This window comes from Symsagittifera roscoffensis, chromosome 10, assembly GCF_963678635.1.
Source record: "Symsagittifera roscoffensis chromosome 10, txSymRosc1.1, whole genome shotgun sequence".
NCBI lineage: Eukaryota > Metazoa > Xenacoelomorpha > Acoela > Convolutidae > Symsagittifera > Symsagittifera roscoffensis.
In genome coordinates, this window is record NC_087071.1 from 16753850 (window position 1) to 16771881 (window position 18032).

The window sequence follows — 18032 nt, forward strand, 5'->3', positions numbered from 1 at the left end:
ATTGACGTGAAGACCCTTATTCAAGTCGTTTTTTATTAAGGAAGTTGTCAATGCTCAAATGTGATATTAAGCGGTTTGGTTTTTGATTTTGCTTATGTTAACTTCAAATTTAGTTTCTAAATGGAAGGAAGATTTCGCTCCCGGGAAACAAAAGTGCGAATGGCCCAAAAAGTTAAATTAAAAACTAGAAGTTTCGAAATTGGTTTCTAAAATTTTAAGATTTCCCACCTAAATAAAAAAAACGTATTGACGTTAGATTTATCTAGCAAAATGTCCATCATTAAAGTTTTTTGACATCGGAAGATCATTGAGATGATATACCTTTTTAACACATGCGAGCTGTAGTGTTTCTTTTGTTCTTAAATACAAAAAAAAAACTAAATGTAAAGGTCACGAAACGCTTGCGACTTCTAATTTCGAAAATGGAATGGAATTATCATATTTCCCAGCGAAATAAAATTTTACCTGTTGATCCAGGTTTCTTAAATTCGGTTAATTTTATCAAAAGAGCACCAATCATAAATTGCTCGTGAAATTCAAAGACCTTGAAGGCTTAATTTTTTTTCTTTAAAAATTCGAAAGTTGAAAATTTTTCAGAAAACAACTCAATTTTTTGTTGCCTTGCGTTCATTACTCTTTTCCAACTGTAAGTTGGCTATGTTTTCAGCAACGTATTCTATCCTTTGCTAAATTGTATCAATGGAGCAATTCTTTATATTTTTGCGTCAGTCGAATCTCCGCTCCAATTGCGTTTGACAAGAGGTTGGTCTACACAACATACAACGCCATTTTCATGGTATTAAAACGACACTGACGTCACGGTGCTCTAAATATAGCAATATAGCAATGACGTCGTTTTTTCTTTACGCTCGGAATTGTTTGAACTGAACTATTTACTATTTGAAGCCCCATTTTTATCGTTTTCTACATCTGATCAAGGTGTGTTTTCAGTTAATAGATAAGTGGATTAAAGTTTTCCTATTACTCAGTGGTAAGTTTTTTTTTGCTTTATCAGACGAATGAAAACTAATTTTGAAAAAAGTTTCTCTAGTGACGCAATACATAAACAATTCAACGGGTATGTAGGATAATTTCGCGTGAGCTATACATGTAAGAGAACGGAACAGTTGAAAAGTCGAAACACCTGTAACATTTTGGAAAAAGTATTCATTGTCATAAGTTATTTAAATATAACCTTTAAATTCCTGGCACAATAAATTTTTCTTCGAGTCAGGTTTGGTATGAATTGACCGATTTTTGTAACCGACTGCAGAATAAACCATTGATTAAGTCGTTCAACCTAAAAGTTTTCTACTGCTATGAAAAAGTTTTTTGATTTCAACCAATCGCATGAGCGCTTTTTCATTTCTCTCTTCATATTGTCAGATTCCGAAAAGTAGGAAGGAAACTTAGCAATAATATTTTTTGGTCGGACGTAAAAGGAATTTCAATTTATTATCGCAAGCGATCTAGCAGGAGTAGCGTTGAATAATCCGACGAAGTGAACTGTGTTTAGACTTAATTCCATTGCGAGAGCAAGTGACTTGTAATCGGGAACTCATAAATTTTCCCGTGAACAACTTTTTGCATAGCAACTTACATTGTATAGCAACTTGGCGGTTTTTTGTCTACCGAAACCTGAAAAACGCAAAACATCATGTCTTTATTTTTGAACGTCTACCTTAAAATCATAAATTTAGTTCTGTTAGTGAATTTTTTTTAGTGAAGTAGTGTTAGAATTTTTTGGTAAGTGAATTTTGTTCGCCTCAATCGAAGTTATAAATTTAGTTCTGTTAGTGAATTTTTTTTAGTGAAGTAGTGTTAGAATTTTTTGTTAGTGAATTTTGTTCGCCTCAATCGAAGAAAGTAATGGACGACTGCACATGCTTGGAAAGTAAAGTCTGCTCGGAGAGTTCAGAAGTAAAAAATAGTTTTCACCCGCATTTTTTTGTGTAAAATTTAGGGTGTTTGGAAATTACCAATTTCGCCATGAAAGCCTTGTCGCAAGTTATTTAAGACGGGCTATTTATCACGCTCTCAAAGTTGTTTTGAGGCGTGCTATTTTGTCATATTAGTTGCCTTTAAGTTTCTGACTATTTTTTTCCAAAGAGTATCACTTTTGTCTTTATCCAAAACTAGTCGAGACTAGCTTAAGGTCAGTGTAATCATATAGGGCTTTTCCTTTAATTGATATAAACAGTTTCGTTTCTCAAATTTCGAAGACCAATTTGAGATAATTAAATCGCAAACAATTCCAATTGTTCCTTATTGCGAGGCGAATGCGGCGAACTAATCCTGCTCTGAAAATTTCCAATTTGATTTAAGGCAGAGTAGATGGAAAATGTTATCACTTTTGTACCTCTCATTGGGTTCGAGCAGATTTTCAACTTTTTCTTTTTGTTTCTTTTTCAAGTCAACCATATTGATTTTCCGAGCTATCCCAAAGCACTAAAAATACTGTTTTTTGTGCGCTGGAGGCAATTTTTTGGAGGCGTTTTTAAAAGTATATGTTGGCGACAAAGGCGCCTTTAGAAAAATTTTAGGGTCTGTGCGCCCAAAATTGATATCTCAAAAAATTACGAAGTGGAAGACCCTGTGTATTTTCACGGCTTCGCCCTGATACGAGCAGTCTCGTTTAGATATCAAATTGGTTGCCTAAGCTTACCAATGTTCCACATTGCATATCTAACGAAAAAGGTTTCGAGTCTTAATTGGCTCAGGATATTTCTCGGTGTTGCTGTCTTTCTTACATAATCAAATACGTCCTAGTAGTTGAAAAGATCTTCACCGTTACAGGCAGAACGGATCATTTTTGTCTGTCTCTCGCAACGATGAAAGCTCAGTGTGTCAATGTATCAAGTATCACGTTGCCGAAAATGCTGTTTTCTTTCACGTTTTTTTTTGCCGTCTAAGATAAATTGATATTTTTCGGACAAGTAATTGGAAAATTAGATAATTAGGGTCTCATTCCTGGGTACAAACTGCTGCCGCAGGAAAAGAAAATAAAATTTAACCGCAAAATTGAAGTTCATTAGAGTGCGAAGGGCTTGGTATGAAATTTTTCTCGAGGGCCCTGCCTCAGTGCTTGGAATGCTTAAGCCAAGTGATGCAAATAATGCTTTAATTTTTGACAACCAGTCACTATGGATAGTTTCGGCAACCTGGCTCCTCAACACCTTGACACGACACCCTCGCAACAAGATGGAATTTCTGAAGGCAAGCTGTAGTCAAACTAAGAAGTCGTTATAGATTCTGCGAAATACTTGAGATGCAACTGAAAATGTTTTTTTTTTAAGTATAGAAAGTTTATGTATCCGAGAGTTAAGATTCATCGCAACAATTTCGATATGAAATAATTTTGAGTATAAAGAGATTCGGACAGGATAAACACCAATACACTCGGTTTTGACCAAATAAAAAACCTGTTCATAAGAAACCGAGGCTCAAAAACGATAGAAAATTAAAAAAAAACGAAACTTCTAAGAAATTAATGAGCTTCAATGTACTGGATAAAACAAGAAGGCAGAGTTTCTCAAAGCACAGAAAAAGAAAAGAAAAAGTTATGCTCAGAAGATTTTCAATCCGTGCATATGATGAAACAAAAAACATAGTTCGACGTTGGATCTAAAAACGTTTATAGCCTATTTCTAACGTAAATTTTTTTGCATTATTGCCAATTACAGTTATCATGTTTTGTAACTCCATTATTCCCAAATTAGGAAAATGATAAGAACCTCAGAATTTGATTTTCTGTTTGATTTGAGAAATCTGACGGTCGTCCGTTTTTTGTAGTTTCTCATTAAAAATTTACGTGCATCATAATCCACAATCCATTACTGTGCTTTATTTTCAAGCAGTCACACTGAGTTTCCATGGATAGTAATTCCACTTTGGGATCACGCAATCGGTTATAATCAATCTGTACAAGTTTGAAAATTTTTATTCGCCTTACTCACGACCCATTCGATTTTTTAAACCTACTCACATTTATGTATTTGTGGCAAAACGATATCCATTAAAAATCGAACAGCTGCACCCCTTTATTAACCCAAGAGTTTTCAAAAATTTTATTGACGTCGAAAAAAAAACAGGCCAAAATTGCGTTTTGACGCTTTTTTCTAACTTAAAACCCTTCCCCGAAAATAGCCCCCACCCCCAACACATTAATCTCTACCACATCGCACGCACTTATCCAACTGAAACAGATTGTTTATGGGGTGGGGTTGAGAGTGGCGCCGGAGTTCAAAACCAATCAAGAATTTTTTTAGCGTTAAAAAAACTGCCTAAAAATGACGTTTTTAAAAGTCGATGAACGTAGTTGAGACTCTTATATAGGTGCTGATGATTGTTTTTCAAGAAAGTCGTAACATTTGTTCAGGCTGATTTTTTTTTCACGGTTTGACTTATGATTTCTTTTTAAGTTCATTTCATTTCCTTTGTTAAAGTAAAGCAAACTCCGCTATCGAACAGCAAACATGTAAAGGCTACGAAAAACGTGATCGACTTCTAGTTTCGAAAGTAGAATTTAATTTTCAGATTTTCCAGCGGAATAAAAGTTTTACCTATTGATCCAATTTTATCAAATTGGGGTAATTTAATCAAAAAAGTGTAAATCATTAATTGTTCTAGAAATTCAAAAAAATTTTAAGGCATCTATTTTTCCCTTTAAATTCGAAAGCTTAGATTTTTTCAAACATAAGACATAATTTTTTTTTTCTGTTTTGACTCTTTTGCTGTCGTTCTGTTGGCTATGTTTTAGAGTTACTGTCAGGTTAAATTCCTGATGAGATGAGGTAGATACATCGGAGAAGATACGTCATTGGCGTCATTGGATAAAAGAGTTAAAGTTAAATACAAAATATAGGGCAGCAAAAACATAAGAAAAAAGGGGAAAATTATGAAGAGAAAAATAGAAAACAAGATAACAGTTTTCTAGCCAATGTGAATTACACTTTAAAAAATCAATGTGTGTTTTGCGAAAGCAATTGTCAAGTTGTAAATTAACTGAAGCCTATTTGCTGATGTTTGACTATTTTTCGGAAAACAAAACGATTATAATCTATTTACAATGGATCGCTTTCAAAAGCAGATGCATTATATTTTTTTGAATTCGCTTGTTTTTGAAGGTTATAGAGAATGTCTATGAACTGATTATATAATCGATTACTATCCATCGAACTCCGATGCGGACAATACTGTTCCATGGAATTCCGGTGCGGACAATACCATTTTAATGTTCAATTTTTTTCAATGATTATTTTAAGTTTTTCAGGAAAACGCCTTGAAATTTGGCTTAGCTGAAATTTGAATTGACCCAGTTTTCTCTAAGTGGGTTAGGTCCATGATCCATGATAAAGCGTCAATCGGAAAAGATTCTCGAGTTGGAAGAGCTTTACTTAAGGAGATGTATTGTTTTCCTGCGAAAATCAAAAGTTGAAACAAAGTGTATTTTTTCAGTTTCCTTGGGTTCATCGACCCTTTTTCAACCTTCAATGGCCATATTTTACCCTTTAAGCGATTTTTTTTTTCAGAATAAAAACAATGGCCCACCTAGTGGACATGGGCTGTCCTCTGCCACCAAGCAATGACTCGCCTACCGCACCCATACCCACACCAATACATAGAACAACAGCAACTTCGGGTGGGAAAACAAAGAATATGGCTCATAATCAGCATGGGCAGAATAGTACACAGAGCACAGCCGCTGGATCTTTGTTGAATCTATCCTGTGAACAGTTCCAGAAAGTTATGACTGCTCCAGATCACAATGGTAAGATGAAATGGGTGTGAAAAACGAGCAATAAAAGGCAGCTTTTTTGTAGGATTACAAATATACTTTTGTTCACCGTTGTGACTATAAGTGTTATATTTTAGCCCGCATTTTTTTCTAGCTAAAACTTTTATTATTCATATTATTATTCGATTTTTTTTTGCATTTTTCAAAAAAATCTTTGCGTATTTTTCATTGCTATTTCGTTCTTTGTGTTTTACGGGTAATTATCATACACCAATGGGGTTTTTATCAGATTACAAACTTATGAAAAGAAAGCATATTACAAAAAGAAAAAGTTTTCCTGCGATTTTGATAGACAAGCTTGAATCGTGAATTCTGTTTGAAAAATGGATTTATCACATCCAAAGTTTGTTTATAGGCGAAATAGTCTTTTTAAATATTTTGTCAACTCCAACTTCTTGAAACTTACGAGAAGTATACATTTGCAGCAATCGTCAAGCTAGCAAGTCGGACAACACCGCATTTGGAACTTAACCCACTCACCAACTTAAAAAAAAAACAAATTTCAGTTTTTCTAACTGCCAAAATCTTAAAATTACCATCTCGACTGAGGTACAAGTAGATATAATTTGATGCAAGACCCAATTTCATTCCAGTTGTACAACGTGAATCTCAGTGTAGCTTGTACATACATATTTACCAATCGCCAGGGGATGGAAATGTAGCGCGCATTTTTTTGAATAGTCAAGCAAACATTTTTAATTATCTTAAGTCCTATTTAAAACTCGGACGTTCTATTTAAAACTCGGACGTCACTCGCATTTGATTTTTTTTTGCGGTTTGAGTTTTAATTTTAATTGAATTTAGTTTAAATTAATTTGCTGAAAGGAAGGAAAGTTACTCGCTATGTTTGTAAATGTGCAAAAGGCGCGAAAATTATGAAGGATTTTGATTTCAATGGTAAGTTTTAATTCAAGGACTATCCAGCGGAATCAAAAAAATACTTATTGTGACCCACAGGCGCGGATCTAGGAAATTCTCGAGGGGGGGGGGGATTTTTTAGGTCGACCAAATTGATTTTCTGAGCTCTCCCAAAACACTATAAAGACGGTAAATTGATCAAATTTTGTGCGCCGCTGGATTAGTATTTATTGGCGCCAAAGGCACGTTTAGAAAAATTTAAGGGTCCGTCAGCCAAAAATGTATATCTCAAAATAGTTCAAAGGGGGACCCTTTGGGTCAGCAAGGGGTCGAATCCCTAAATCCGCTACTGGTGACCCAGTTTTCTCAAATGTTGTTAGTTTTACCCATAACGTCGTCTCTTATAAAAGTTTTTGTAAATTCAAAGAGCTTTTTTTCTACGAAATTCGAAAATTTGAAAAAATTGTTTTTTTTTTGTTTCCGTGAGATCATTGACCCTTTTTCAGCTGTTTGTTGGCTATGTTTTTTTTAGCTGAAAAACAGAGTTAAAATTATTCGTTGATCAATATGTTGATGAAATACTACTCTCCTGTTCTTAACAATTGCTAAGCAAAGTGTAGTAGTGCGAACTTTCTTTTTTTCCAACCTTAGTCGCAAATATAGGTGCCACTCGTTGGGGCACCTTTACAGCTTTTTGATAGCATCTGCTTTGACAATCGATTACTAGTAAGTTAACACAGTTGATGCATTTCTCATTGTTGAAATGAACCGAAAAAAGTTATTTTTGCTGAAAAATATCAGTACACTAATGAAAACTTGATTTCAGAAACTTTCCAACTCGATATATCTAGCAATATTTTGAAATGCATAATTTATACATAATTTAGCTTTATGATTTCCAATTTATTGAATGCAAATTATGTCTATTCATTTTTGGTGTCTTTTTTCCTGCATCGAATTGGCAATTCATTAGCATATGTAGCTGCGTTATTGGTGGCTAGTTTTTGGGGCTTTTAAGCATCCGTCGGTGAGTGGTTAGTGCGTGAGACTCAAATTTGAGGCCTATTTCTACTTTTTCCTATTTCACTTCATAGAGCTGCTTCTTGGTCGTTTTCTCGCAAGTGTTTGTGAAATGCAGCTTCGCCTCTGTGTTTAATTTTTTTCGTTATAGTTTTGAAAGAACTGATGGATATTTGTGCTAGTGTATTTTTCACGTCTCTGTAATTAAATACTTGAAAAGCAGTAAAGGAACGAAATCTTTTCTCATCATTAGTAATTCATGGTTTTCCTCCGCGTCTTCCGAAAAAGAAAATATACAGTATTTGGAAAAAAAAATACCCATAGACATTAAACTAGTCTTACTTGAAAGTTATTTCAACCTTGACCAGCCAAATCTTCTCACATAAAAATATCCCATATAAAATCACCAAAAGTCTTCCCCCTACAAAATCGTCCGAATTGTAATCTTCCAAAAAAATAGTCAAAATCATCCTAAGCCGAGATGTATAAATTGTTTAGTGCGTTCGTTAAGTTTCACAGGAACTCTTTTATACATTAGCTCCCTACCAATTTGTTTGTCCTTACACTTTTCGCCACATCGAAAATTCTAGTCTGGCTGTGCTGGCTAGAAAATAGTTCGGCTGGTAAAACTTAAGACTTGAGAAGTAGGTCTTGTGCATGATCATATCTTCTGCGAAGATAGTGCATTTTCCCTCAGTTAATTTGTCTGTTTAGTCTATTTATCTGAGACATGGATAGGTTTTGAAAAACTGCCGAACTGAAAGTTAAATGAGACTAAGCTAATCATTAGAAAAGCATTACTCTTGTTTCTAATAACCCTTGCGAAGAGCAAGTGTTATCAGAATCACTTGGTAACAGAATCACTTGGAACCTTGATTCATAATGAATTCAAATTTCTAAGCGTCTCCGACACACTTAGTCTGGAGTAATTAATACGCCCGTGACAATAAACGTCTTGGGTTCGAATCTGAGCAAGGCCTGTTTTTTTTCAAACTGGGAATATTTTGTTCCAAAAAATTGTTGGATTATGTGTCTGGTTGTTTTGCCGGCTTAGTTGCCACATCCTAGATTTTTTTTTGCTGAAAGCAGTTTCATTTTAGTTGATTTTCTTGTTTTTCGCTTAAAATTTTTTCGGCCAATTATTTGTCTGCTTATCTGGTTTCGGCTTAGTTGTCACATCTTGGAATCGTTTTTTTTGCTGCGCACTTTTTTCTCTTATGTTGCTTTTACTGTTTGATTAACTCCTACAGTTTGTAAATTTACTTACCTTGATTTAGTATTTCTTTCTTTGTTTTTTTTTCGCTGAAAAAATTCGTCGGCCCAAATTATTTCAGCCCAATTTTTATCATCTTAATGACCTAATTTTGGGTCGTTTCAAGTAAAACACATTTTTAACTTTCCCCTCCGCACTTGTTAAGGTGGTTGTTTGTTTACCAATTGGTTCGTCAATTTTTTTTTGGAAAGTTATTGTTAATATAGTGGAAAAATTATAGTTTTTCTCACAAACTTCTTGTGATTTTTTTTTTAAAAAAAGGGTTATGAATTGAAAGGCCGCCTGCTCCCTTGTGTGCCTGCATACTCCCCTATAGTCTCTTTTCACTTAAATCTCTGTCTACAGCCTTCGAAAAAGTCTGTGGGTGATAATAGGACCCATAGTTCGTTTTTTTTTTCGTTTTCTCGAAAACCCTCCCTCAAATCTGAAAAGAAAACGGTTTCATTGAAAAGAAAGGTTTTGAAAAACTACCTGTACAAACGTCTGCACCCAAACTTTTCTTTCACATGATTTTATGGCCCTCGGATTAGTCAAACTTTTGATTTTTGATCGGATATTGTGTGTTCGATAGAGATAACGGGTAGTGAGAAGTTCCCCTGTTTCAGCGACCACTTAAAAAGTTTTTTTTTCTACGCAAAAAAGAATATCGCCATCAGAAAAGTCAAATTTTTGATTTTTTGACCGTTTGGTAAGCCTTTTGAATATTTGCAAAAACTACCCTGCCATATCTGAGATTTTGGTTTCAATTAGAAAAACTGGTTGTGGGAAGATCATTTGCTTATGCGATTACGCCCGAATTTTTTGGACACCAAAAGTTATGACCCTCGGACAAGTCAAAGTTTTGATTTTTTGACCGTTTTTTTGTTACAGTTTTTGACTTTTCTCGAGAATTACGCTCCCAAGTCTGAGATTTTGGGTTCTATCAGAATTCCAGCTTGCGTGAATCCCTTCTGCATAAGCGGCTCTGTCCTATTGTTTCACAAAAAATCTATGATTCTCGGAAATGTCAATATTTTGATTTGTTGACCTTTTTGGACTTTTTCATGAACTATCATGCCAAAAACCGATATCATAGGTTTAATCGAAACAACAGGTTGTGGAAAGCCTACTTTTGTAATTGGCTATGTCTTTTTTGTTTCAAAAAAAGTCATGGCCTTCAAAGAAGTCTATAATTTAAAACTTTGACAACTACCGTGCCAATTTTCCGGTTTTGTGTAATAGAGAAACTGTTCTCTGCATAAGCGGTCACAACCTGCTTTTTAAATTTACACAATCAAATCTGAGATGAAAAGTTCAATTGAAAGAACCGGTTGCGATAATTATTTGTTTCTGCAGTAGCGGGGACTCCTTAATTTTTTGTAAAACAATTGTTATCTCCTTGGGAAATTTGACTATTTCAAAGTTTTTTTGCTATTCTCACTTATTTTAGTAGAGAAACAACTAAGGTTTTGGGCAAAGTCCGTTTTTTGAAATCACATTTTTGGTGATGCATCAGTATAGCAAATTCATTTAATATCAAATACGTATCTCCAGCTTTAGCTGGGGCCCCTAGTTGTTTTTTATCGAGACATACAAAAATTTTGGTTCACCTAGTTTTTTCATAATTTAATTTTGTTTCGACTTATGTTTTTCATGTTTGTGTTGTATCGCAAGTGGTGCGAAGCTCGGCTCCGCCTCTGTGTGGTAACATACGTCGCGCGCAATAAATTGTCTTAATCGCATAATCCATTTTGCTTAAAATTTTACTTTAAACTCGCCTGAAAAAATATTATTTTTGTCAACTAAAACTCCGAGATAGCTGGCATGTTATTTTAGGAAAATGATTCTTCACTATAAACAATAATTTCTAAACAATTTTCTTCCTCGTAGACAATAAGCTCTGTTTTATCAACATGAAAGTTTCTTTGTTTTAAGGTTCAGCTTCAGTCAATTCCTCTCTACCAGTCAGTTCTGCTTCTAAAAATGGTACCAGACATCAAGGCGTACATGGAGGTAAGACTGCGCCAGCGAAAAGTGCAGGCGCGCATGTTTTTTCTGATAGAACGGTTTCAAAGAGTTTATCTTTTAAACTAAATATATTACTACATAAAATGTTTTAAAATATATCAAATTAGTTATGGAAGAAAATGGTATCCCCTATTGCAGTTTCCGAATTGGTCGTTACCGGTGCTAAAATGGGATTGTTAATGAGATCCTTAAATTAAATTGTGTCAATGAAAGGTGTGGATCTCTGTCTCAAATTTAAAACAGATTATCAAATGACTCCCGCAATGCTAATGATCTATTCTGACTAAAGTGTTACCTTTACATTTAATAATGGGTAATTGAGTTTTGGTTATTAAGTATGAATAAAAAATCTGTTCAGGCCACTTAGTTTGTTCATCGTGGAAATTTTCATTACATTGTGAGAATACTTAATGTTTTTTTTTCAAATAAGTCATATTGCGGGAAAATGGAAAACTGTGTGTCTTGTTTTACGTGGCCTCACGTCAGTTCGGGGGGGGGGGGGGGGGGGGGGGGGTGAGGGAGTGTGTGGTGCGTGAGTGAGTAATGGAAAAAATGAATGTTTTTTGCCTGTACAGGTGGAAAACAGTCTGGTGATGCATCGGTTGTACACAGTGAAGGAGTCGAGGACATGGATGTCGCAGAGGCGGAGGATGAGACTCCCATATGCTACTTGGACCCCAAGGTCGGTTCAATTTAGGGATTTGCGATATTTTAAAATGAATCATGTATTGAATTGTTTTGACAGAACTTCTTGATATTATCTACAGTTTTTTCCCGTGAATAACTTTGTTCATAGGATGACTTTGGTGGCATGGTTGCTCATCTCCAAATCTGTATTTTCGTCAACCGTCATACATATTTTAAGCAAGTCTATATTTAAAGCACTCGTTCTATTCGAAATTTGCTTTTTATTTTACTCCGATTATTAAATTTTCAGTTTTTGTTTTGTTTTAAGTGTAAAAAAAAACGGAAATTTTTGTCATTTTTATAGGTCGATATGATGTTTTTTTTAGAAAAAGTTTTAAAACTTGTTCACACCAAAGTTGATCTTTTGAGCTTTGACTTTTGATTTTTTGTTAAATTCAAGTTAACATTATTTGCTAAAGGGATGGAAAATTGCACTCTTCAATTACGAATGTGCAAGTGCGCGGAAAGGTTTTGAACGACTTCTAGTTTCTGAAGTGGATTTCAATTTTTAGGTTTATCAATGGAATATAAAAATACCATTGATAGAGTTTATCTACATAACTTCAAAAAAGTACCAATCATGAACAATTTTTGAAATTCAAAGAGTTTTAATGTGATATTTTTTAAAGTGTAGAAGAAAGAAGTCATTTGTATAGATTGTGTTTTTTTTTTCAAGTTAAGTTCTTGAAATTTGCCTTCTGTGTTGTCATTTCGATTTTTATGATTATTAATATTATTACCTTGCTGGTGTGGGATTTTTTTTTGCATCAACCATGCTATTATTAAACTGATTGATCAAGAATTAATTGGTTGAGAACGAAATTTCAGAAAGCAAAAGAGTTAAGAGCTAGTTACAGCTTAGCTTCAGTGCTGATTTAAATTATCCGGACAAAACTATTAAAACTTGAAAACTAAAACGCGTTTTTCTGAAATTGGATTGATTTTACACAAAAAACGACGAATAGAAACGACGAATGCATCTTGAATTTAAGAAAAATAATATGGGGCAAGTTATTTTGCAAAATTGGAGCCCAAAATTGTACCTCAAAAACTATAAATTTTGGCTCTTTCAGTCAATCAAAAACTACGCCAAAATTAATGCTGACATAGTTACATCAGGATAAATTTTTGAAGTAGCTCAATTAAACTTAAGAAGGGTTTAATCTCTAAAAATTGACGCAATTGTTCAAAATTTGTATTCAAATAAAAATTAGTATTTTATGTAATAAAATTGTCATTTTCTGGTTTCAATCGAAAATAGAGTTTTTTTACAAACTGAAGAGGAAAACCATATTAGTTTTTTTAGGGCTAAATAAGAGGCTCACCATGGTATAATTTTTTCTCCAACTTAGTTTTGGCATAATTTTTGATTGACTAAAAAGCCAATAATGATCGTTAATGGGATGAAATGTTGGGCCGGAGTTTTTCTATATAAATTGCACCGTATCAATTCTGTTGAATTTCTCAGCAAGATGTGTCACCGTCACTTTATGTCTAAAATTAAACCAATTTGAGATAAAAGCGTTTTAATTTCCAAGTTTCATTCGTTCTGTCCGGATAATTTGATTACGTCTCAAATGGCATAATTCCCAAATGGCATAAAAATGAAAAAATTCCCAAATGGCATAATTTTATGCATCAAGTGCATTAAAAAAATAGAGAAAAAGCTTATTGTGAACAGTGAGAAAATTAATCAAGTTGTCAATTGAAATGTTGATTGACATTTAATCTTGAAAAAGTTCTACAATTTTTTTCAAAAGCGAAAAGCATAAGCTTGCGGTTATTGATAAGCTTCTTGTGGTCAATTCTTCCGACAAAATTGTCGCTTTCATTTTGTTTGCAAGCAATTACTTCCAAATTTTGTTCACGTTTCCGTTCCTTACAAAACAATTTGAATTAGAAATTGTTAGAAAACGTTTGAATTACAATGAAAACTTGAAACTTATGCCATTTAAGAAAAGTTTCATTTTATGCCATTTGGGAATTATGCCATTTGGGAAGCTACCAAAAATTCAAATCAATACTGTACCATGATATGGCTGGTAGACATTGAGCACACGATTTATTGATTTTTTTCAGACATTGGTGCGTCCAAGTGACAGAGAGTGGACTCTGATTGAGAGGTATTTGAGTCAGAGAATTACTGAGGGACACGGCGAGTTCGTCCTGGAGCTGGGCAGTGGAGGCAAGTTGCTCGAGTTGCTCTTTTTTGATAGTTAACATTTAATCTGAAATAGAAAGACCGGAAAATATTTTTGGGCCTTATCTTTTTTGTAGATTGCCATTTTTGTAATAATTGTTTTTTTGATTGAAAAATTATTTGTTTTTTATTTTACATTCAATTAATTAGGAAGTAACACTTCTGTTGAAAATCGCAGTTAATTTATTTTGACATTTTACTGCAAACGTTTGTTTACACTAGCCAGTTTGCAAACGTATTGTTATTTTACGAATTCATTGTTTTCTTCTAACTCAACTGCATAAAATAGTGCGCATTTTGATGACAATTTTTTTACATAAAATTTTGCATTGCCATTTAAGTAGCCTATGTTGTATCCGCTTTATTGCTAGTCAGCGTTGAATTATCTGGAGTGCAGTGGTGAGAATTTAAGACTCAAAAAATTTCTGTCTCGATATCGGAGGTTGTAAGCTCGCCGAGGTCAGGTTTTTCGAGGTTTAATGGTTTGTCTTTTCTTTCTATTTGCTCTTTTTTTGCATTTCAGAGCTGATTTTTGCCGTTTTTTGATTGTGTTTGCGAAAGTGTCTGTCTATGTCAATTCTAGCATACAGTTTTTTCTGCAGTTTATTTTCTGTTGGGGAGTTGTCAGTAGCATTGGCTATTACGCTTTGTTACGGCGAATAAACCTGATTTCTATAAACCCCTGCTTAGTTAGCGATGCATTGCCCGGCTCAGGTTAACTCAGGCAGCAATGAAATAGTAGTTATCGCAGCTAGCTCTTGATCAATTTTTGCCCGTGTTTGCGAACAGCAGCTTTCTTAACCTGTTTGTAAACAGAAAAAGATTCCTAATGCAAAACAAATGATGGTATAAAAGCCTATGAAAATCTGATGCCCGAAAGCAGTAGTTAACGTGAAACGGAAAATCTTTTCAGCTATATAACATACAGGCTCATAAATGCTGGCAAACAATTTTTTTAATCCATTTTTAACGTTTTCGATAGCTCCCAGTTATTTGAATCGGCCAACAATTTATCAGTTGAACAGAATTTAAAAAAATGCACTATAAACAACTGAGTGTCAAAGCCTATAGTTTAAATCTTGCGTTTAATGATTTGTGTTGTTGTTTTGTTTTTTATTTTGGACCATATCCGTTAAAAAACACCCGAAAAAATTTAAGCAAAGGCATAAGAGATTGAGCCTCAGATTAATCGTTTTCTATAACAAAAGAGGCTGGTCACAACCCTGTGTTATTTTTGAAACAAACGAGGAGTATATTGATTGATATTAATGAGAAAAAGCAGTTTATCATTGCCGCAATTCCTTAGAAGGTCGTAAAACATTGAGGATTTAAGTTCGAAAATATAAAATAATAGCCTATTACAAATATACTTAATTGAAATTATCTTAGTTTTTTGCTAGTTTGGTTTTTACAAATCGGATCTACGCATTTAAAAGAGGTTTTTCGCTAATATCTCAATAACACAAGAAACCCTGGTGTTGTAACTCGAATTCGCTGTTTTTAATCGGAGTGGGCCAGGCCAATCTTTTGCTAAGTTGTTTCTGCGTTTATTCGCTTTTTGGCTAAGGCAAGATTTTGTAAAAGTATGGTATCGATAAGGTGTTGGAGGATTACTGGCAATGTCTTTGCTGGCGGATCCTCGCAGTTGTTGATGCTTTTGATATATTTTTTCTGGGATAGTTCTGTTGAATAACTGCGGTGTACCGAAGTGCTGCTTCTTCTTTGTTCAAACATAGTTTCCTCAGTAATAAAAAACTATTGATTTTTGATTCTTTTTATTCAAGTTTTGATCTGATGTTTTTCTTGCAAATTTACGACTTTGTCTTATAGCCCAGTTTGCTAACACATGGCCACTTTTGTTGACAGAGTTATATTGATAGTGGTTTCTTTCACATTGAATAACTTCTTATTTATTTCATGCAAAAGTAGTAATATTTTGCTCTAATGGATGGTTGAATTTGTTCGAAAACAAAAATTATTGGGTGCTCTTGAAAAACAAATGCGTTTGAAGTATTAGAATGTTCGAACGCCTCGAACGCTTCGTTTTGCTGGTTATAGCTTTTAATTTTTGGGGCAATTTTTAGTCCATCTCAATATGCACAAAATGTTCAAATTCTCGGAAAATAGGATCTATTTTGAACGCAAGCGACCTAGCGAGCGTAATGTAAGATAGCGAGTAAGTTTTTTCTAATTCAACTTGCATTAGGCAGTGCTTATTTTGGTGGTATTTTCGCTGCCATGCGTTTTCGCTGCTTGGTATTTTTATAGCATGTGTACTAACCTTTTAATTATTGTTCCGACTTTCGAAGAAAGTGATTAATATATAAGCTGGGGGTGGTTTTTTTTCTTTATTCAGACCACTTTTAAAAAACTCTGTTCCCTCAGTGGATCGATCTCTTGTTGTTCAGGGGCAAGCCGTGTGTGCACACCGCTAAACCAACCTACCATAAGAACCGACAAAAAGCTTGTTTTGTAATGCCGCTCTACAAAATCGTTCCAAACTGAGGCGGCTGATTTGTTTTATTAATTCCAAACACAACTCAAACTGTAACACTGAAATTTCGATATTATCAGCCTAAAAATTCATAGGTTTGCCAATATTCAATTTACCGAAAACTAGTCGAGAACTAAGAGCAGTCTGAACAATCAGGGCGTTGTCGCCCTGATACGGGCAGTCTTGTGGGCTAATGTTTAGACTTGGCAATCTTCTTTGGCGCGGATGATAGGGCAGTTCTTTTGCAAGCTGGATGACTGCGGTTTGGATCCCGCTGTTCAGACTCTTTTTATTGATTTTTTTAAAGGAAACTCTTAAAATTTGTTCAGGCTCAAATTGCTTTTTCGTCGTATGAAGTTTGATTTATTTTTTTTTAAAAGTTCAGTTCATTTCCTTAATTAAAAGGAAGGCAAACTCCACTATCGAACAGCGAAAGTGTGAAGATCACAAAAAAGGTGATCCACTTCTAACTTCGAAAATGGAATTCAGTTATCAGATTTCCCAGTGAACTCAAAATTTTACCTATTGATTCAGTTTTATCAAAAAAGTTTCAATCATAAATTGTTCTCTAAACACAAAGAGCCTAAAGGCCATTTTTTTTCGCGGAAGTTCGAAAATTGAGACTTTTCAAAGAAAGTCAGTATTTTTTGTTTACTTGCGTTTGCGTTTATTGACTCTTTTCCAACTGCCTGTTGGTTATATTTTGATTGTTCAAGTGTAAAAGATCAAAGTGATTTTTAATTACATTGGTCTCGATGATTTTTTTTGTTTTTTTTTTCAGGAAAAAGTCATCAAAATTTCTTCTCGCTCAAATTTGATTTTTCCAGATTTGAGTTTCGAATTCAATTCATCTCCTTTTTTTTTTAAAGGAAGGCACATTCTACTATCTAGCAGTAAAAAGGGAAAGGTTCCGAAAAACGTTATCAATTCTACTTTCAAAACTCAACATTAATTTTCTGAATTCCTAGCCGAATAAAAAATTACTTATTGATCCATTTTTCTCTAAATGGGATTACTTTAAGTAGAAAGTGCCGGTCATAATAATGTCTTGAACTTCAAAGAGCTTCATTGTCATCTATTTGTTGAAAGTTGAAAAATGTTGAAAAGTTCTCAATCGACTTTTTTCGGTTTCCTTGTTCCTTTACATTTTTCCAACTGTTTGTTGACTATGTTTTTGGTTTTTGCTCCGTTTTGCTCGATCCGTTTTCAAATAATCAATTGAACCCTTAACTAATTGTCTAGTTTTCCTCTCGTTGCTCTACGCACAAACTTAACGACCCAAATTGAAAAAAAAATGGTTCATTTTTTTTAAAAATAATTGTTTAAATAACTTGCTGTGCTAATTTTGCTTTATTTAGAAGTTGACGAGTTGGGTTTGTTGAAAAGTGATTTGGACGAAAGTGTTTCCACTCTGAAGAAAGTTTGTGAGAAGATTAACTGCACGTGTATGCAACTCAGACTCAAACAAACAACAACAGCTACACAAACAGCAGTTCCCAGTTCTAATGGTATAGTGCAATTGATTTAACTGTTACTCCTGTTTCTGCTATGAAAAGGCAGCGAGGAACTATCCTTAATTGGGATCTATCAGGCAATAAATTTTGAGGGACTTTGAACAATTTTTTGGGGAGATTTCGAACCGAATAAAAAAAATGATTGTTGGCGAGACCCTTTGTAAAAAAAACTGCCCAAAAAC

General features: G+C 34.2%; 1 protein-coding gene across 4 annotated transcripts in view; it reads left to right on the plus strand.

Moving 5' to 3' along the window:
* The window catches only part of LOC134855167 (GTP-binding protein 1-like), a 152146-nt gene that overhangs the window by 90214 nt on the left and 43900 nt on the right, over positions 1-18032 (plus strand). For 2 of the 4 annotated variants that reach the window (XM_063871587.1, XM_063871586.1), the window contains exons 2-6: positions 5530-5770; positions 10863-10940; positions 11531-11637; positions 13722-13827; positions 17695-17844. In XM_063871587.1, the coding sequence (XP_063727657.1) occupies positions 5542-5770; positions 10863-10940; positions 11531-11637; positions 13722-13827; positions 17695-17844 (670 nt within the window). In that variant the 5' untranslated portion in view covers positions 5530-5541. Of the gene's footprint in view, positions 1-893; positions 992-5529; positions 5771-10862; positions 10941-11530; positions 11638-13721; positions 13828-17694; positions 17845-18032 lie in introns of those variants that run through there. The other 2 variants (XM_063871585.1, XM_063871588.1) reach the window with 2 other exon arrangements.